Source organism: Macaca fascicularis, chromosome 5 (genome assembly GCF_037993035.2).
Source record: "Macaca fascicularis isolate 582-1 chromosome 5, T2T-MFA8v1.1".
Taxonomy (NCBI): domain Eukaryota; kingdom Metazoa; phylum Chordata; class Mammalia; order Primates; family Cercopithecidae; genus Macaca; species Macaca fascicularis.
The window spans coordinates 155699805-155722765 of NC_088379.1; the positions used below are offsets into that span (position 1 = coordinate 155699805).

Here is a 22961-nt window from a genome sequence, read left to right on the forward strand (position 1 = left end):
ATTTTAAACTAATAATCATAAAAAATTTTAAGCATAAAATGATATAAAGTATTAGTCAATAAAGTAGGATTTATTAGATAATATTATGCAAAATAGGAAAACACATGAAGGTTTAATGTTTACTTTTTTAATATACTTAAGTTGATAAGGAAGAGTTCAAAGAAATCTCATATATTTACTGTCAGGATTTTGAAAAACATAAAAAGTATAAATATTTTCTAATTAATGATTGCTGCCATTTTAACTTTTTGAATGTCTAGACACTTTTTAACTTGAGAGAATATCACTATTTATTAAGTTTTGCAAAAACAATCCTACTACTGAATATTTATTTCAGTAACAAATCTTTATAAACTGTTATATAAAATTCATTAGCTTGCCTCAATCATTTCTTGAATCCACATATATGTTGGTTTCTGACAGCCTAGTTCCAAAAACTAATTACAACCTCAATCCATTTGTAAAAAGACAACAGAAAACAAGCATGTTACACCAGTTTAAAAGAATAAAAATCTAAAGAAAACAGATTACAAATGATTTATATGAATGCCTAGTGGTGAAGTTAATTACAAGTAACCCAATAAAATAGTGCCTTTATTATTGTACAGCAAGTAATAGCTCTAGATGTAAAAACCAGAACTCTTTCTGCTGACTTTTGCATGCTCAATCCCACAGCATACAACATTAAGAATTAAACACGTGGTAAATAAGCCATATAGAAAACAGCAGTTTTTAAGTAAAAGCAGAAAACTTTCCTGCTGTTTAACTATTTGGGGCCTTCTAATCTGAACAACAACCACTGTAAACTGGCACTATGTATTCATGGAATAAGTTTTTATGGTTAATATAAAAATGAGATTTTAATTTCAGTGCTCAAAGTTTAACTCCAAATAAAACATAAATAACTGCAAAATAACACAGCATTCATTTTAGCATTCAGTAGGAGCAAATAAGGTATCTTATGTTTATGCTAGGAAATGGTGATATCTACAGAATTTAAATTTTCCAAACCTCATAATACATCTACCTATAAAGCTTTGGTCTCTGAATTTAAACATATATTAGCTAACACACATACACTTTATGTTACAGTAACTTCTCATGGTTGTCAAGAGTCACAACGTAAAGCCAGTCATAGTATGCTTAATGACTTTCCTGGTGTACAGAAATAAGACCTTTCAATCCAGAATGACTCAGTAACTCTTTTCAAATATTTGTCAATGTTCTCAGCGAGACAATAGCTGATACCAACTATATATATATGCATATATATATGTGTGTATATATATGCATGCCAAGTATAATACAAAGTCCTAATACATATTATGCATAAACATCATGATGTAGGCCAGCAGTCCTCAACCTTTTTGGCACCAGGGACCAGTTTCATGGAAGACAATTTTTCCACAGACAAGGGAGTGAGGGGGCGGGGAATGGTTTCGGGATGATTCAAGCACATTACATTTATTGTGCATTTTATTTTTATTATTACTATATTGTAATATGTAGCAAAATAATTATACAGTGAACCATAATGTAGAATCAGTGGGAGCACTCAGCTTGTTTTCCTGCAACTAGACAGTCCCATCTGGGGGTGATGGGAGACAGTGACAGATTATCAGGCATTAGATTCTCATAAGGAGCACACAACTTAGATCAGTCGCATGCGCAGTTCACAACAGGATTCATGCTCCTATGAGATTCTAATGCCACTGCTGATCTGACAGGAGGCAGAGCTCAGGCAGAAATGTCAGTGATAGGGAGCAGCTATGAATACAGATGAAGCTTGGCTGGCTCACCCACCGCTCACCTCCTGCTGTGCGGCCTGGTTCCTAACAGTCCACAGACTGGTACTTTGGGCTAGGAGTTGAGGATGCCTGATTTAAACCACTGTTTGATCTACAACATAACTAAAATAATAAATGATTAAATACTTGATAACTTGGTTTTGCCCCACAAATAAAACAGAACTGATAAACAATCAACAGTGCATCTCTCTAGTGGTATTTTATTCCTATTAATTTCATCTCCATTAGAAATCAATACAAAATTAATTTATTTTGCACCTTTTTTCTGAGTCAAAATCATCACAAAACTGTCTCCTCAACCCTCCTACTTTAAAAGTAGGGACCTCTACCCTCCTTAAGTCCTCAACAGTGCCTAATTCCATTTTCCATACAACAAACATTTGAATACTTGTTTTTTGTTTGTTTTTTGTTTTTAGTTTTTTTGAGATAGGATCTTGTTCTGTCACTCACAGAAACGCAGTGGCGCTATCACAACTTCACTGCAGCCTTGACCTCCCAGGTTCAAGCGATCCTCTCATCTCAGCATCCCAGTAGCTAGGACTGCAGGTGCACGCCACCGTGCCCAGCTAACTTTTGCATATTTTGTAGAAACAGGGTTTTACCATGTTGCCCAGGCTGGTCTCAAACTCCTGGACTCAAGCAATCCTCCCACCTGAGCCTCCCAAGTGCTGGGATTTCAGGAGTGAGCCACCGCACCTGGCCTTGCTTGTTAAAGAAATCATAACACTGTTAGTGAAAGAGGGAGAAGCACTTCATTAAGCACACTCAGAGACTTTCAAAGCATTACTGGATATATTACTTTCCTGTAGCTGCTATAACAAATTGTCACAAACTTAGTGACTTAAAATACTACAAATTTGTTTTCTCACAATTCTGAAAGCCAGAAGTCTGAAATCAGTTTTACTGAGCCAAAATAAAAGTATCAGTAGAGTCCTTCTCCTTCTGGAGATTCCAGGGGAAACTCTGTTCCTTGCTTCTTCCAGCTTCTGGTGGCTGTCAGCATTCCTTGGCTTGTGGCCAAAGAAAACGGGGTCTCTCTGCTCCATTTTTACATTGCCTTGTCCTCCATTTCTCTGTCTGTAGCCTCCCACTAACGATCTCTAATAATGATACACATGATAACATTTAGGGCCTACCCAAATAATCCAAAATTATCTTTTCATCTCAAAATCTTTATCTTAATATCTGGAAAGACTTTTTTTCCTAATAAATTAACATTCACAGGTTCCAGGGATTTGTCATGGATATTTGTTGGGGAGCCACGTCTTAGTCGATCATGCTGAAGAAACCAAATGAGAACAGAAACAGCAAGCAGACGAAAAGCAAACCTTACCAGCAAGTGCAAATTCAAAATATGCAAAGGAAACAAAAACATTCTTTTTTTTTAAATTTAGTGCCATGTGGCAAGAATTGGAAAAAAAAAATGTAAGCAAATCAAGGCACCTTATGCTCCAAGTGTTGGTTCTAATATTGACTACATTGTGACTGGTTTTGTTTTCAGTGTCAGAAATTCAGCTTAATTTGCTAAGTATAAAGCCTATCAGGCTACAATAAACTGAAAGGTGGGCAGCTGAGCTACTGGTGACAAGCTGATATCACACCGAACAATCTAACTGCCTAGTGCCAGAATATATAAGGCAGCAGTCCAGATTTGCTAAGGAGACAGGTTAAGCAACAGAAAGCTTCTTAAAAGTTCTCCCTCATTATTTTATTTTCTCACTGCCCTTGACCAACTTCCTTTTTCCCTTTTTAACTTACAATATTAACAAGTAGAATCCTGATCTCACAAATTAGTAGTGCTTCACAAACAATTACAGGATAACAGTGTCTTTCCAATGGATGGAAATACAAGACAAGTCTGAAAGATCAAGCAACTTTATAAGTGTTCTCAAGTAAAGAACTAGGTAAGCTTTTCTCAGAAAAAGAAATAAAAAGAAACCAAAATTAAATTTAACTTCAATTTTGTAATATCTGATACACTGCAACAAGAATAACCTGACAAGCCAGGCAGCAAACAAGGCAGTACTGCTGATGTTTCACAATTAAATGCCTAATTATAATCTGAGCTTCTAAATGAAGAATTTGCAGAAGTAAATAATTACTACCAAAAAGAATGCACTGTGTATCCAGTATTCAGGACCTTGGTAAACAGTCTGACACTCACTATCTATAAAAGCCCACTGTGGAAGAGACAGTGTCAGGAGAACGTGGGGAACAGATTTAGGATTACACAGTTCGGGTTTTCTGGTTAACTACCTAGAAGATAGGGTGATACGCTTAACACATATGTCTCATATACGAATACTATTTATAAGTCAGCATGAAAATAAGTATAAACGAAAATAAAACAGCTATTAAGAGGCCTTGAAAATAAGGCAGAGAAGTTTGAATTTGACAAAACAGTAAACAACTACAGCTTCTCCTGGAAAGAAAATATAAAGACACTCTAATAGGAAAGTAAATTTGTTAGTATGTACTCAGAGGTAAAATCAGGAGAAAGGAAAAAGGGCATTTCACTAATTCAGGAATAAATTGTGAACCAGAATCTAATTCTTTTATTCCCACTCTCCGCCCAAGTTTTATTAAGGTATAATTGACAAAAAGAAATTGTACATATTTCAATATACAAGGTGATTTGATACGTGCATACATGGTAAAATAATTAAACCAAGTTAATTAACATAACTATCACCTCATATACTTATCAATTTGTGGTGATGTTGTAGGAGTTATTAAGAAATTATTTTAGGCAGAGAGGAAAAGGGGTTCTCGGGAAGTCTTGGTTTTTAAAGCTACTCCAGAAACGTTTTTTGTAAAAGCCCTGGTTCTTTGAGCCTGATGGCAACTTTGATATGCAAATTTAGGCCATTTGAAACTGGGTCCACCCAAACTTGGTGATTATCGTTGCCTTCTTGCCTTTGCCCCACATGTTCCTGGCAACACAGCTGCCCCCACATATCCCCATGTGTGTAGAACATCATGGTGCCCTGCAATTGCAGATTAAAAGGCTAAGGTGGGAGGCCCAGCTTTTCCGAGCTACATGAATGACATGCCTGGTCAAACCAATCCCCTGAGCTCTATGCAAATCAGACACCACCTCCTCCAGCCTCTACATATACCTGACTGGTATCCACTGCACTTGGGGTTCCCTCTCTTGGCTTTGGAGCCCCGCTCCCTCTGTCTCTGTACAGGGGAGCTTCTTCCTTCTTTCTTTCCCCCTTCTATCTTGCCTATTAAACTCTCTGCTCCTTAAAACCCCTCCACGTGTGTCAGTGTCGTTTTATCTAAATTGGCATGAGGACCAAGAACCCTGGCGTTCCTCCACTCATCGGAGCTGTATCAGTGAGAACATTTAAGATCTACACTCTTAGCCAGAATCTGATTCTTTACAGAGGACTTTTGAAAATGGTATTACCTTTTATTTCTCCCCAATTTGTAACCACCCAATGGGTTCACCTTGCCCGCTGCCTAGACAGGGCCGATTTATCGAGACAGGGAAATTGCAATAGAGAAAGAATCATTCACGCAGAGCCTGCTGTGCGTGAGATCAGAGTTTTATTGTCACTCAAGTCAGTATCCCCAAACACTGGGGGTTCATTTTTCAGGATAATTTGGTGGGGAGGGGGCCAGTCAGGAGTGCTGACTGTTTGGATCAGGGATGAAATCATAGGGAGTCAAAGTTGTCTTCTTACGCTGAGTTAGTTGGGGGCGGGGACGTGCGGACAGAACTGGTTGGCAAGTCCAGGTGGGGCCATCTGGTTGTCAGAAATGTAAAAACCTGAAAAGACATCTTAAAGGCCAATCATAAGTTCACAATAGTGATGTTATTTTCTTTTTTTTCTTTTTTCTTTTTTGAGGCGGAGTCTCGCTGTGTCCCCCAGGCTGGAGTGCAGTGGCCGGATCTCAGCTCACTGCAAGCTCCGCCTCCCGGGTTCACGCCATTCTCCTGCCTCAGCCTCCCGAGTAGCTGGGACTACAGGCGCCCGCCACCTCGCCCGGCTATTTTTTTGTATTTTTTAGTGGAGACGGGGTTTCACCGTGTTAGCCAGGATGGTCTTGACCTCCTGTCCTCGTGATCCGTCCGTCTCGGCCTCCCAAAGTGCTGGGATTACAGGCTTGAGCCACCGTGCCCGGCCGTGATGTTATTTTCAAGAGTAATTGGAGAAGTTCCTAATCTTAGGACCTCTGAAAAAATGTCTAGTAATATTTAGAATTCCAGCCCCTCTCATCCTAACTTGGTGGCTGGTGGCCTTTCATTCATTTTACAAGAACAGTATAGCTTTTGGGAAGGGCTACTATTTAAACTATAAATGAAATTCCTTGTCAAGGCTAGCTCGGCCTATGCCTAGGAATGGACAAGGACAGTTTGGAGGTTAGAAGCAAGATGGAGTTGGTTAGGTCTGATATCTTTCACTGTCATAATTTCCTTAGTTATAATTTTGCAAAGGAGGTTTCAAATTCTACTAGGACTCAGGAATCATCATAATGAGCAACTATTAATGATAATAATGTACTTGACCAGAAAAAAAGGTGGATTATCACTGAACTAGATTAACCGCTATAAAAGTATTTCTCAACTATGGTAAAACAGGAGGTACACTGAAAGTAACCTAGTATAAATAAAAAGTACTAAAGTTGACAAAAGGGACACTTAAAAATAATTACAGTAGTAATCCCTATAACGACATCAGTGTTACCTGTATTTTGGTTCACTTTGTTGAGTTTCCCAGAAAGAGCAGCCATTAATAGCTAGCACAGAAAAACCACGGAATCATTTTGGGAGCCTATCGAAAAAGTGAATGTTATCCATTAGCCTTGTCTACATGGAAATGAAGACCAAAAACTGCTAATCTATGAGACCTCTTCTAGCTCCTCCAGGCTAGGAGGATGAGAAGTGCCTGAATTCTGCTAAAATGTAGGCATAGTTATCAGCCATTGTTCCAGAGATCACAAGATTTGCAACTTCCCTAATTACTCCCATAAATAACATCAATGTTGTAGACCCTATGATTGGCCACCTTTTTAGATGTCTTTTCAGACTTTTGCTTTTTTTTTTTTTTTTTTTGAGATGGAATCGCCCGGGCTGAAGTGCAATCAATGGCATGATCTCAGTTCCACTTCCACTTCCCGGGTTCAAGCTATTCTGCCTCAGCCTCCCAAGTAGCTGGGACTACAGGTATCCGCCACCATGCCCAGCTAATTTTTGCATTTTTAGTAGAGACGGGGTTTTGCCATGTTGTTCAGGCTGGTCTCAAACTCCTGATGGCAGATGATCCACCCAGCTCAGCCTCCCAAAGTGCTGGGGTTACAGGCGTGAGCCACCGCGCCCTGTCTAGACTTTTGTATTTCTGATGACCGGATCACTCCAGTCAGACTCAAGATTCATGACCCAAGGGTCCTGTGGCCCTCGCCCAGAAATGGACTCAGCAAAAGAGGACTGTTTTCCACCCTCCTATGATTTTATCCCCAAACTATCGGCTGCATCCTGACCAAAAAAATTATGTTTAAAAGACTCTAGTCTCCAAATTTTTAGGGAGGCTGATTTGAGTACTAATAAAACTCCACAGTCTTCCATTTAGCCAGCTCTATGGGTATTAAACTTTTTCCCTGTCGCAATTCCTCAGGATTCATAAATTGGCTCCACCTGGGCAACAGGCAAGAAGAACCTTTTGGGTAATTACATTGGAAAAACTGAATAAATGAAGAAGATTTTGTGTGCTATTAAAAAATACTCAGATTCGGTCAGGTGCAGTGGCTTACGCCTGTAATCCCAGCACTTTGGGAGGTCAAGGTGGGCGGATCACCTAAGGTAGGGAGTTCGAGACCAGCCTGGCCAACATGGTGAAACCCTGTCTTTACAAAAATAAAAAAAGTAGCCGGGCATGATGATGGATGCCTGTAATCCCAGCTACTGGGGAGGCTGAGGCGGGAGGATCACTTGAACCCAGGAGGCAGAGGTTGCAATGAGCCAAGATCACACCATCGCACTCCAGCCTGGGTGACACAGTGAGACTCCGTCTCAAAAAAAAAAAAACAAAAAACAAAAAAAAACACTGATTCAGAATTCAGTAACTTTAATTCACAACCTACTTTGCTCTGTAAACAGTACTGCATAGTTTTACATGCACTGCCTAATAAGATCCTTTTTTAAAATTGTTTTGAGAAAGTAGCTTTAGAATTAAACGTGCATTGTAAGAATGTAATTTTTAACACATGAGATATAGAAGTATTAAACATTAAATTTATAACAAAGAATATGTTACGTTTAATTTTGTTTACCACCTTTTACTAGCTAAAAACTTCCTAGCATCTTCTATCTCAATACTTTGTTTTTTTCTTTTTACTCTTTCTGGGTACATAGGAGTATATATTTATGGGGTACATGAGATGTTTTGATACAGCATGCAATGCTTAATAATCACATCCTGTAAAATGGGGTATCCATCCCCTCAAGCATTTATCCTTTGTGTTATAAACAATCTAATTATACTCTTTCCATTGTTGGAAAAATATACAATTGAATTATAATTGACTATAGTCACACTCTTGTGCTATCAAATACTACTATTTTCTTTATACCATTAGCCATCCCCACCTCTCCTCCATCCTCCCACTACCTTTCCCAGCCTCTGGTAACCATCCTTCTCTACTCTCTATCTCTATGAGTTAAATTGTTGCTTCCAAATTTTGCCTATTGTGAACAGTGCTGCAACAAACACAGAAGCGCAAATATCTCTTCAATACGCTGATCTCCTTTCTTTTGGATATATACCAAGCAGTCAGATTGCTGGATCATATGGTAGCTCTATTTTCAGTTTTCTGAGGAACCTCCAAACCATTCTACGTAGTGGTTGTACTAATTTAGATTTCCACCAACAGTGTCTGATTAAATCTTTTTGTTGGTGGTGGTGGTGTTTTGAGACACAGTCTCATTCTGTCACCCAGACTGGAGCTCAGTGGCATGGTCTTGGCTCACTGCAACCTCTGTCTCTCAGGTTCAAGCAATTCTTATGCCTCAGCCTCCCAAGTAGCTAGGACTCCAGGCACACACCACCACACCTGGCATTTTTGTTTTTTGTGGATTTTTTTGATATTTTTAGTAGAGATAGGGTTTCGCCATGTTGGCCAGGCTGGTCTCAAACTCCTGGCCTCAGGTGATCCATCCACCTCCACCTCCCAAAGTGCTGGTATTATGGGCATGAGCCACCATGCCTGGAGCTAATTAGAACTTAATATACCCATTTCACTTAATAAGAAAGTGAGACTCAAGAAAGGAAAGTAATTTGCCAAGGTTACAAAGTTAATAAGTAATAGAATAAAAAACGTTTATTAAAATTCAAAATCTAAGAGGCAGGCAAATCACCTGAGGTCAGGAGTTCAAGACCATCCTGGCCAACATGGTAAAACCCCATTTCTACAAAAATACAAAAATTAGAAGGGCATGATGGCGGGTGTCTGTTAATCCCAGCTACTTGGGAAGCTGAGGTTGGAGAATCGCTTGAACCTGGGAGGCAGAGGTTGCAGTGAGCAGAGATCGTGCCATTGCACTCCAGCCTGGGCAACAGAGTGAGACTTCATCTCAAAAAAAAAAAAAAAAATTCAAAATATAGGTCAGGCACAGTGGCTCAAGCCTGTAATCCCAGCACATTGGGAGGCTGAGGCCAGTGGATCACCTGAGGTCAAGAGTTCGAGACCAGCCTGGCCAACATGGTGAAACCCCATCTCCACTAAAATACAAAAATGAGCCAGACGTTTACTAAAATTCAAAATCTAAGAGGCAGGCAAATCAACTGAGGTCAGGAGTTCAAGACTCCTGGTGGTGGCCTGTAATCCCAGCTATTCAGAAGGCTGAGGCAGGAGAATCACTTGAACCTGGGAGGCAGAGATTGCAGTGAGCTGAGATCGCGCCACTGCACTCCAGCCTAGGCGACAGAGTGAGACTCTGTCTCAAAAAAAATATATATATATATTCAAAATCTATCATCACAGTATTTTCCTAGCCTCAGCCTTTTCTTAAAAACCCACCTAAGGCATCTTTTTCCTTCTTCCATTTATGACCTATGACAGAAACAAGAGCACCTCAAACAGCTGAGGAATTCAGTACTGGAAAAGCAAATAAATTGCATCAAGATTCCGATTCCTTCATTCAGGCCTAAATCAAAGTTCAAGTCTTTCATTCAGGCCTAAATCAAAGTTCAAGATTTTGCTAAAACTGTATATATACTTCTAAATTTTCAGGTTATAAAATAACAGTTTGAAAAAAAAAAACAGGTGACTGACTAAAAAATGTACAATAGATGGGATGTTTGTGCAATTACTCATATAATATTCGTTCCCTCCTAAATTATACTATGTCCTATTATGTATGTCAAGATATGTAAAGTACTAAATAATAATTTTATTACAGCACTGAGTTAAACACTGCAAATACCATAAACATACAGCAAAATTTAAATCTAGATCCTGAGAAGCTGGAATGCCTAATATTAACTCTGACTACTCTGACTAAAATCCATTAAATTATATACTATTAATGAAAAACTATATAGTATGAGAATATAGCTAAAACTTCTAAAAGTTATCAGAGAGTTTGGTATTAAACAAAGGCAATCTCAAAATTGACACTTTTAACCTAGCCTTTCTGTAATTCCTTAACTTCAGTAGATTGATTAGAATAGAAAAAAAAGTACTAAGTAAAACTAGCAATGATAGCTGAGAAACAGAGACCTGATCTGTATTCTTAATTACATTAAAACCAAAGAAAAATGTTATGCTCAGAATATTCTCATTTGTGTATTTCTCCCTTTTCCTAACTCTCTTCTTAATCCCAAATTTAAAAGACTAGTTGTAAAACAGTAGGATGCCAAATTAAAACACATTTTATTTTCAGATGTCTCCACACTCATAGGCTGACTTCCTGTCAGGAAGAGTTCCATTTCACTGAATACCCCAATCAGCAGGGAACTTGCAGAATTAAGTGCCAGTTGATATTACTTTGTTTTTCACTTACCACCCTTGAGAATAATGTTCAAAGATCTAGTTATAGAGTCAGCATGGTATCATCCTTCTGACTAGACTGCCAAGCCACAGGGTGTACTGCCAGTTCCACAAAATTTACCTCAAAGGTTGTGTTTTCTAAATCCTAGTGTGCTGGTGAATCCATAGGACGCCTGTATTTCAGGTCAAATCCTGAATCTAAAGTTAAATTATGTTTTTCTTTGGTTGTAACAACACTTTAAATCAATATTATGGAAACTCAAATAAAGATCAATTAATGCTCACCAACCCATCAACCTATCTTATTTTTGAAAAGAAAAATAAAGTACTTTACTCCGATTTATTTTGTATTAACGTTTTTGCTATTGCTTCAAGACAAATGTTTCTACCTTATAATAGAAAGTTATCTGTTATAAAATTTTCAATCAATAAAACATAAATGTTTGCCACATCAGCATAAAGTACAGTTATTGAGCTGATTTTAAATACTTTAAAATTGTTAATGCATCTAAGTTTTTCATGAACAATTTATACAGCCTGAATCTTCACCTAACCTCTCCAACTACCATAGACTTCCTATCCAATCCTTACAAGTCTACTTTTCCTTCTTTTAAGGTCAACTGTTTTTACTGCACATGAAATGAACTCTGAGCATTTCAGCAAAGAATACCTACTCTCTTAGGCTTTGTACATTATAAGAACAAAGCATTCACAGCAGCTCTAAAGCAAAACGATATGAGTGTATTAGAAGCCTACCCTATTGATTCTCATTCCATCTGCAATCAAAAGGTCATAGGTAGTAACAATAACAAAGCTCAGGGACAATCAATTTATATCCACTAATTTTTATAACTACATTCTAAGGATAAGTTACAAACACATCAAAAATGAATTAAAAATTCCTTTTTGAAATTGAAATTAAAATGTATTGAAACCAACATTTTCCAAACTTATTTAACACTGTATACTTTTTTCACAGAACAATTTCTTTTGAGACTGGGTCTGCTCATGTTGTTGCCCAGGCTGATCTCAAACTCCTAGCCTCAAGCAATTCTATGCTTCAGCCCCAGTAGCGGGGATTACAGTTGCAAACCACCACACTGGGCAAAACATCTACTATTATCATCACAAGGTACTCACTTTGGAATTTGCTGTATTGAAAAAGTCAGACAGAGTTGATCAAACAAGCACATGGCTACCACAATTCCAACCAAGGAAAATTGTTAATGTCTATTTAAAATTATTATCTTATATTACAATTATTTGTCTCTCTCACTAATTGTCTCTTCTACTGTTTAAAGAATAATAGATGATTGTTTCCTTAAAAGAAGAGGCTTGTCTTAAAAGCGTATGATACATGTTTGCTAAATAAATGAAAGGCAGACATAAAGAAAAGGGCTTGGGGCAAGGCAGATACATTCACACAAAGCTCTGTAGAAAAGACAGCATTTGAACTGAACCTGATTGACCAAAAAACTGAAAATTCTAAATGTACAGAATAATGGCCTCATCAAACTGCTATACAAAACTTCGTATCATAGGATTTCCTTATAGGTGAAAGAAATGCATAATGAAGTTAAAAAGGCTTATTTCTATTTTGATTAAGCAACGCATAGGCAAAATTCCTATTTTTTGGTTGGCAAAAAAATGATCCTTTATGTCATTAGCTCAATTATTTCTTTGAAATAAATACATCATTTTCTTAATACCAGATGGTAAATTTTAGTTTAAAAACAAAACAAAAAAAAAGGTTGAAGTGTACCCTAAACACAGCACACTATGAATAGCTAAGCACTCCACTTAAAAGAAATAAATTTCTATTTATATGAAGTTCAGCAGTAAGTAAAACTAATTCACAGTAACAGAAATCAAATCACTGGCAACTTGAGGTGACAGAGGTGGAGATTGATCAAAAAGAGGCACAGGGAAATTTAAGGATTAAAATGGTTGGGTATATATCAAAATTCACTGAACAATACACTTAAAATGTGTAGGTATTTACTGTATATATATTATACCTCAATAAAGTTGAGGTTTTTCACTTTGCTTTATTTTTTTGAGACGGGGTCTTCCTCTGTCACTCAGACTGGAGTACACCAATGCAATCCTAGCTCACTACAACCTCGAACCTTTGGGCTCAAGCGATCCTCCTGCTTCAGCATCCAGGGTAGCTAGGTCTACAGGTACATGCTACCAAGTTCGGTTAAATGTTTTTCTTTTTGGTAGAGATAGGGTCTTGCTATGTTGCCCAGGCTGGTACTGAACTCCTGGCCTCAAGCAATCCTCCCACCTGGGCTAAAGTGTTTTTTTAAAAAAGAGGTCTAGGCTTAGGGCCGGGCACAGTGGCTTATGCCTGTGATCCCAACACTTTGGGAGGCCAAGGCGGGTGAATCACCTGAGGTCAGGAGTTCAAGACCAGCCTGGCCAACATGGTGAAACCCCGTCTCTATTAAAAATACAAAATTAGCCAGGTGTGGTGGCGGGCATCTGTAATCCCAACTACTCAGATGACTGAGGCAGGAAAACAGCTTGAACCCAGGAGGCAGAGGTTGCAGTGAGCCAAGACCATGCCATTGCACTCCGACAAGAGCGAAACTCTGTCTCAAACAAAAAAAAAAAAAGAAAGAAAAAAAGAGGTCCAGGCTGACAAACATAAGGAGACCCTATCTCTACAAAAAAATCAAAAAATCAGCCATGTGTACTGGCATGTGCCTGTAGTCCCAGCTACTTGGGAGGCTGAAGCAGGAGGATCACCTGAGCCTGGGAGGTCGAATGCAGTGGACCATGATTGCACCACTGAACTCCAGCCTGGGCAACAGAGCAAGACCCTGTCTTTAAAAAAAAAAAAAAAAATGAGGTGAATTTGATTAAGTCAAAAGAAAATGAAAAACCAAAGGCCCTGCTCATAAATGAACACAACTACACTATTTGGTAATGATAAAATCAGTTGTCTTAATGAAAATGAAGATTTAATATAACAATTAATTAATATAGGAAAGTATGGGGATATTTCCTAATGAAAAAGACCAAAAGGCAAAGTTCAAAATATGGTGACTTATGATCTATGTTACCATTGATTTATCAATTATACAAGTATATAAACATTTATATGGTTGAACAGTACTATACTGGATGCTGGGGATACAACAGAAAAAAAAAAAAAAAACACAGTGCTTGTCTTCAAGAAATTTGCGGTCTACATAGAAGAGAAAGGAAAATAACAGGCAACTTAAATACAGAATGAAATTAAGATAGTATGGGTAAGTGTTCTGCACAATACCTCATTTAGGCATACAGTTGTAGGTAAGAGAGGATTAAAGGAAATCTTTCCAGAAGAGAATGTAATTTATCTAGGAGCTAGCTAACTGATTCATTTTTTCCATAAACATTCACTAAGCCATAATGTGCTAGGTACCAGAAATACATTAATGGACAAGGCGTAAATAACTGTTACATTCATAAGAGTCTAGAAAACAAAGAAGTATACTAACAATAAACAAGTAAACCAATTAGCATATTTATACTTACAATTTGTGGTAAATTCTATAATGGGTGCTAAAATTAAGACAAAAAGATACCAACTATAGATATGATCCTCAGAGAATGAGATAATTAAGCTGAGCGCTGAATGATAAGCAACAGCTAACAAAAATCACCAAGTTAGAAAGAGGGGCAGTTTAGGGAAAGAAAAAGCATGTACCAAGACACAGAAATATAAGGGCATATTTGGCTATCTTTAAATAGTTCAGCATGGCTTGAGAATAAGTGGTAAGAAATGAGGTACAGGCATTAAGAGAGGCCTAACGGTAAAGGACTCTTTTGTGCCATGTATAGAGCTGGTTTGAGTTTTTTGGGGATGGTGGAAGAGAAGTGTTTTAATAATCTTCTCATACTGAAAATATTCATCTACAAAATCATCATAACTATAAAAAAGAATATTAATATCATATATTCAGAAAAAATACACTCAAAATGGAGAAGAAACTTGGGATTAGAGAAAAGTATAGAAGAACAAAAAATAAAGAAACATTTTACTAAAGATTAAGGAAAAAAATTTCAAACATAAAACTGACATAAAATAATAAGAAAAGAACTATCTCATTCTTATTATAAATTATTATAATTTTAAAATAATTCAGAGGTACAGAAAGAAACACAAGTCAAAAATGACCAAACCTTACATCATTACCTTCATGTAAAAAAAAATATTTCCCAAAACAGCAACAATCTACATATTTTGTTGAAAAATTTTTTAAAGAATTATCAGACTAAAATAGAATTTTAAATTAACCTTTGCTGCTAATTAATTACTCAGACAGGATGCCAGTCTAGACTATATGGTGCTTCTAGTTTTTCTATATACTGTATGCATTTCTGATAAATGGGAAAAGAATAGATGACCTGGCAGAACGCTCAGACAATAATATGTGATTTACAGGACATGAATGCAGCTACCACAAGATTTATCTGACAGCCCTCTCCGATAGTGGACTGTTGAGTATCCGATGGAATGATTTCTAGTCTACAAAGTCTACTACTGAGTAGCCATACACATTATTTATTTATTAGATGTTTTGGGTTGAAACCATTTTTAAATGATGCACTTCACAATGCACAGTCATAAATTTAGCTTTAAACCCAAGAAGGGAGGTAGTGTTATTGGAATGTATGTCAGACTGAATTAGGACAAGCAACGCAACGCTTTTATAAAGTGGCCTTGAATGCAACGTCAAGTCTTTCAAAAATGATATTAATGTCAAATGAACAAGATACAAACACTTTATATAATGCTGGAGTAATATTACTTGAAACACTTATTTAACATTTTCTTTAAATTCATATATATTTAAAACAGGTTTATACACATATACAACAAATTTGGCACACAAATAAGTTGCATGCTTGTGAAAAACCACCTGAAACACAGTTGAGAACTTGTTCAATTTTGTGTGTCTGCATCAGAGAACATACAGTTTCCTGAAGAATGTAAGCAGTTTTATTTTAAGAAATAAAGAGGATTTAAATTGATATTTGGAACTTCAGTCATTCTTGAATTACTTTACGTGGGATTCAACAGATGAATAAATCTAATTTTACAAACCTCATATATTAATTATACTCAAAAATATAATGCTCAGTATTATGAGAGGTTTCCAACTTTAATTAATAACACTTTGCCTAAAAAATATTAACATTTCGATAGACTAAAATATGAAATGGTGCCTAATCAACTACCGGTGAATGAGTGGACATTGAAAACTACAATCTAAGTCGAAAAAAATATATAGTGATCTGTTTGGTTTTATTGTCAGCTAACCAAATGTGATCATTTCCTCATTTCTTAAATTTAGGCTCTAAATTCTCTTTTACAATAAAATGTAGTGAAACACCCTATTAAAAATAACACAAAAAGAATATAAGTTTTGAATGAATTCAAGAAAAATAATCAGAGCATGGCTGATTGTCATGAAATTAACACCAACTAATTTGTAAAGTTCTAAATCAAATTTGCAGATGTTAAGTTCATAAGCATATCCCATTATTTATGTGATTAAAAAGTAGTTTTTGACCTGATCTTTCGATCTTTGGCACTCAATCCTCTCCATCTCCTCTTAAAAAATTAATTAAAATTTTAGCAAGATGGTAGCTTTTGCTTCCCACCCTATCTCAGACCAAAAAAAATTATCAATCAAACTCAAGCCATCCCCACCCAGGATCTGTAAAATGTCGACTTGAAATTCAATTTCATATCTCTTAAGCTTTCATGTAGAAAAAGACAGTTCACTTCTTAACAAAATAAATCACTTTTGTGATTGCCAAGTTGACCTCTTTGAATTAGGAAAATTCAAAGTGAAAAATGTAATTATCACCCCGGAACAATCTGTATACATCTGGAGCTAATTCTAGCTTCATTTTTCACATCATTTTTCACACTGTGCTACATCTTGTAGAGATGCCATGGAACTTTTGAAGAACTCACAAAAAATGTTAAGGACTTCAAATACCCAATAATGTATTTTATTCACACAAAAACTTTGACAATTTCTGACTTTTGAAACTTACTCTACTACATGATCTTCATAACCCATTTGATTGCATTAGTATTAAACAGTACTGTGACATACATGATAAATAGGTGTATTAAAACATGTCATTCTTTATCTTTGCAGCTCCTAACATTAAAATATGAAATATACTATATTGGAAATAGCTTCCATGTACCAAAAATACATTCAGTTCTTCTAAACTAGAAAGCAAAACTTCACTGTCAAAATTCACCTATGAAACAATTATATCACTATGAACAATAAATTTGTTTTCTTGTAAGGAAACATCCAAAACCAAAAGTGAGTGCTCTTTTAAAGTGTGGGCAGTTTCATGTAGACATAAGACTGCTATATGGCAAGTTCTATCCAAGAAAGAAACAATTATTTCTAATCAGATGACTTAATGAGAAATTTTATCTAGTCAGCTTTTGAAGAAATAGAGTTTTCTAAATGAGATGATTAAATTATAGAAACATGATTCTCACTAAATCTAAGAATAATAAGCCTACTAAGTAACTACTCCTCACAAGTTCATTACAAAAATCCATTAGGTGTAATCTCTAGAAGTAATTGTTCTTATTGCACCTTATTGACAATGCATAGTATTGATTTTTCACACCTTCTATGATTCTTTAATTTATATTCATGAAATGTCCATCAGCACAGTCTAAATAAATTTGGCATATAGGCACTAAAACAAATAAATCGATGCAAAGAAACATTAATTTTGCATTATCCTTATTCGTTAGGCAAGTAAACCATGAGAGTTGTAAATGAAGGTCAAAGGTTTTGAAATGGGTCAAAACCCTTGACCTCTAGACCAATACCTTTCCTATTAAAAAAGGCTATTTTAAAGTTTTAAGTGGGGGAATTTACTACCAGCAAGATATCACTTTAAAAGACTACAAAGTAAACTCAATAAAAACATTCATCTGTTTAATTGCAAAACAGAAAAGAAAACCTCGCAGGATACATGATTTTTACATAAGTTTTTTTTAAAAATCATTAAACTTTACCACATGAGGTACAAGGTTTTGGAACACCGAAAGTAATTTTGCTTTTAGGAATTTATTTTCTACATCTTATTATGATAGCTGCCACTTTTTTGTTAATGTTTTCCCAAATCTACTGTGCATGTCAAAAATAATTACCAATGACAAGGATTCAAAATCATTTATCGCTCATTTTATAACCTCTGCACAAAAGGGAAGTAAACCCATGATTCCCAGTGGAGTCAGCATGGCACTCCACAAGATATAGAAATAAATCTGTTTTTATAACCTTAATACATACAGCAAAGAAATTATCATGATCATTTGATCTGGACAGTTTTAAAGTGACTCTAAAAACTTTTGTTTCTCACTTCCTCTCATACTTGCTTCAAACTTATCTGCAAGTATCAAAAATAAGAAGCAATCTTTTTGCAATACAACTAAAATTATTTTAAAACAGCAAACTCACAATTGTATTATAGCAAAAATTTCAGTAATGCAAATATAAAATCCCCCATGAAAACAAATTCATATGAGAATCTACTTTTAATTCAATATTTATTCTTGCCACTCACCTGAGAACACAGTAGCATAACCAATTCCACAACTGAACTGCTAGACTTCATGCAAACCAGACCTATTTTAAAGAGAATTAAAAAAAAAAAAAAAGTTATAAAGAAAACAAATAAGGATTTGTTAAAATTTCATACAAACTGTTTTTTCAAATTATTTTTTCAAACTATTAATGGTACACATTTAATTACATGATTAAATAAGGTACACTATAGTTAGTTTAAAGCTGGCTTCAAAACTACCACCAATTTTTGTGAAGTATTCCATTTCAGCTTTCAAAATACTAAAACATTTGTTACAACTTCATATATAATGACATTTCACAATACTCATAGAAATGTGCACAACATATGCCATATTGATCAATATCATCTACATTTTGTTTTGGAGAGAGTTGATCGTTATACATGCAGAGAAGGGAAATGGCTCCCTGACCTTTGCTTTCTCCACCACACTCTCTCCCTTCAACCCTCTAGCTATCAATCAAGTTTCCATTTTGTTTCATGGCAGCAGACATCCCAAACACTCTTATTAGTACCTTGACCTCTGACCTCACACTAAACCTTAACAGAAATGCAACCCGTTGTCTGTTATATATTCTTGATTTCTTATAAATTAATTCATTTACTTTTATGTTTCATTTTGGTTCGCCAAAAATATCTTTAGAAAGGATATTTTATAGAACTAATACCTATCTAAAGTAAGTCTTTGGTTTTAATTACCAATAAAATATAAAGTAGTTCATTCAAAGAATGTTGTATAATTAGTATCTTTAAAAAGCAATGCCAATAATTAAAGGGACTAAATTATTAAATTGCATTACTAATAATCAGAAAAATCACAATTTTTTTATTCTACATTTTTCTAGGCAAACACAGGCTTAGGTTCCAGAGCATAACATCTAAAAATAATTCCTGATGGCTCTTAAACACCCTATTACCTTCTTTTTTCTCCCAATGAAAACTCTTCCAGGTACCCTATCCATTCCCTTTATCTTTCTCTTTAGTTCTTTCTCCTTCCCTGTTTAAATACTAATGCTTCCAACCTAATGATAGCACATGTTGGCATTTTTTAGCCTTATAATAGCATTGAAGTTAAAAGGGCTGTTCACCCCTTTCACTTTTTAAAAAATGTTAGAACCATTTTTCTCAATGTCTGAAAGAACATGTAACATAGCAATGATGGTAACAGTGTCAGCACTGGCAAGAAAATTAGCTATAGAATGTCTCTATATTGTATTAGGAAGCAAGTTATTAACTACAGTGTGATATCTGTAGGGCTAAGATGAACATGGCTCCTCAGGCTAATGCTGTCAAGGACGAAAAAAAAGGCAAGCAATACTCCATCTCTTACTGCAGGTGTAGCCCTCTGCTGGTCCGAAACCTTGCCACTTTTCCTTAAATTTAACCCAGATAATAAAAGAAGTTCAGTTTTGCTGCAACTTCAAAGCCCATTATTTCCAGAAAGTAAATTCGGATCTTTCTATTATTAGGTCATCAATCCTTATTGCTTTATTCTAAAAAAACTAGAATTCCTGCCATTGGGCCCCGATGGGCCCTTTTATTATATATCTATCCAGATAATGAAAAACAGTAATTTTTTAAAAAAGACCTTGAGCTATCCAAAATTAGGAAGATTTATAGGTGCTCCTTTGTCCCTCTCACCACACTTACCATATTTCATACATACACGTATATGTATACATATGTGTGTCTGTGTGTGTGTGTGTGTGTATATATATATATATATATTTTTTTTTTTTTTTGAGACGTTGTCTCGCTCTGTCACCCAGGCTGGAATACAATGGCACGATCTTGGCTCACCACAACCTCCACCTCCCAGGTTCAACCAGTTCTCATGCCTCAGCACCCAAGTAGCTGGGATTACAGGTGCCCACCACCATGCCCGGCTAATTTCTGTAGTTTTAGTAGAGACGGCGTTTCACCATGTTGGCCAGGCTGGTCTCAAACTCCTGACCTAAGGTGATTCGCCCACCTTGGCCTCCCAAAGTGCTGGGATTACAGGCGTGAGCCACCATACCCAGCCCATATACCTATATTCTTAAGAAAAATGTTATACATACACATTTCTATTTATTTATTTCAGTCTTATTCTCTAATAATAAAGGCTAACAAACAAGAAGAAGGTTGACAGCTACTTTCTAGTTGGATATGAATATTCAGGAAAAAATGTATTCACTGACCAAGCTAGTAAAAGGCCAAATAACATTTCATAGTTTGGTTTGAACAATTAATTTGGAAGAGAGTGGTGGAAGATGTATTGCGGGGCAGGGTGGAGAGTATGTTCAATTCTGAATGAGTAAAGGCTTCAGAAGACAAGAGAAACCTGATAACAGACCTTAAGCTCCCTGTCTAAAGGACACTGGTACTGTAAACACAAAAATAACATTGGGAGCAAAGAAATAGAGGATAACCCCAACAAGGAACTTAACATCAAAATGTAGAATTACATCACTTCTATTTTTGACCTAAATTTTTGCCAATGGATGACGCTCTTCACATGTGCGAAAAAACAAATAATAAACCTGTAGATCTCTCTTCAGATTCAGTCATACTCTAAGAACTACCCAAAGGAAAGTCCTAAAACCCTAAGGTCAAGTTGTAAGTTACTGCCAGAACTATCATTTTCATTTTATACACCCACAAACACACACACCCTATTACTGTCTCAATCAAAAGAAACGAAGTACTGCAAGCTTACAGATTTACCAGCTCACAATCTGACCTCTCTAAAACTCTCAGTAGAATAGTAGAATAATAGGGTTTGGTTTGATTATTTTTTGGTTGGCTTTTCAAAGATGGAAAATGTTAGTCTTTTTAAAAGGACAAACTCGGGATGCCAAGTCAAGAGTTTTATACCTGCACTAATCTGGGATTTTATGATCCAAGACCACTGCAATTTCTTCAGTGGAGACTCACCCAGATATATCACTTCAGTGAAAGGATCAAATGACTTACCAGATAGTAAGCCAGTGCCATCTAAACCCATCGATCTATCTAAATCCTCAAGTATACCCTGAAAATGCAGTCATGACTATTTACTATCTGGAATATAAGAATCCTCTTGTTTTTTATATTTAAGTCATCTTATTTTTTAAAATAGGATAGTAATAAACATGATAAATTTTAATAAGAATTTAAGGATAATAAACTCAAGAAGTTTTACTCCATATTTTCCTGGTTTTGAAGATATATACATATACTCCAAATGAGCATTATCTTTTAGATAAAACTAAATGCTGATCATGAATCTGAAACACATCCGTCTTGTAAATACTAAGTCCAAATTTCAAATACATGTTTAATAGGCTCTAGCTTATCATAAATTCTAGTTTCCCTTCCTGAATTTATATCATCAAATCCAACATTTTGGAAAAATTGGATGACTAAAACTTTTGTTAAAGAGAGGACAGACACCTTCTTTGCTTGAGACTTGCAAAATATTTTCTTGTTCAGATTTACAAACATTTAGAATAATCAATCCACTGAATTTTTTATTTCCATATAAACTTTTCCTTCTAGTCATCATTATATGCACACCTGCCTTTAGCATTTATCTACTTAGAAACTGTATCAAGTAAACTGTGGTATATAATCATCCCACAAGACAAAATAACATGTCTTTTTAGAAAAATGGGATGGCCCAGGTTCTTGTCTCAAATTATCACACAAATTTAGCACGATGAAGTCCTTCCTGCTAAATAACATGTTCATATGCTGTACAGAAATACTGTAACCCTTTGGAGGGTCACAAGCCATTGTAATATCTAAGATATTTTTTGCCTACCCCAAAAAAAGTTTTGGCCCCATTGAGACTGCAAGTTTATACTTTCTTAAAACACAGCACAGGCAGAGTGCAGTGGCTCATGCCTGTAATCCCAACATCTTGGGAGGCCGAAGCAGGTGGATCACTTAAGGCCAGAAGTTCAAGAACAGCCTGGGCAATGCAACAAAACCCATCTCTATAAATAAATAAATAAAATTTTTTAAAAATTAGACGGGCATAGTGACATGCACCTGTAGTCCCAACTACTTGAGAGGCTGAGGTGGGATGATCACCTGAGCCCAGGAAGACAAGGCTGTAGTGCTCCAGTCTGGGCGTAGGAGTGAGACTCTGCCTCAAAAAAAAAAAACACAATGCAAAACTTTGGGTAAAGCAATACAACGACAGAGGGTAATAAACAAGAGTAATTATTTTTTTTCCGCCATCACTCCATGCGCAATTCCAGTACTTCGTGGGTTTCTTGTTTTTTTAATTTTAGTCCACAGCAAAGAATAGCTGATGTGTAATAGTGAAATAGCAAAATGTTTCAAGATACAGAAAAAATAAGATCACTAAGACTCTATAATTAATCATATTTATAAAAGGATCCAGTGAACTCACATATAATAATTGTAAGACATAATTTAAAATTTTCAAGCTTGTGTTCTCTTTGTCCTTTGGAAAGTCTCTTTAGAAAAATTAATCCTTACAAAGGGTTATAACTCCTTGAAAAAAAGGGTTAATTAACATCACTACAATTG

At 36.0% G+C, this 22961-nt stretch overlaps 1 protein-coding gene across 8 annotated transcripts in view; it reads right to left on the minus strand.

The window, feature by feature from the left end:
- LRBA (LPS responsive beige-like anchor protein) overlaps nucleotides 1–22961 on the minus strand; it is a 768738-nt gene that overhangs the window by 536784 nt on the left and 208993 nt on the right. For 6 of the 8 annotated variants that reach the window (XR_012435154.1, XR_010586615.2, XM_015450901.3 and 3 more), the window contains exon 34: nucleotides 18420–18481. Coding sequence is in view for 6 of the 8 variants with exons in the window: in XM_015450901.3 (XP_015306387.2) it covers nucleotides 18420–18481 (62 nt within the window). In the remaining 2 variants the exon portion in view is untranslated. Of the gene's footprint in view, nucleotides 1–2199; nucleotides 2909–6518; nucleotides 6593–18419; nucleotides 18482–22961 lie in introns of those variants that run through there. The other 2 variants (XM_074040573.1, XM_074040574.1) reach the window with 2 other exon arrangements.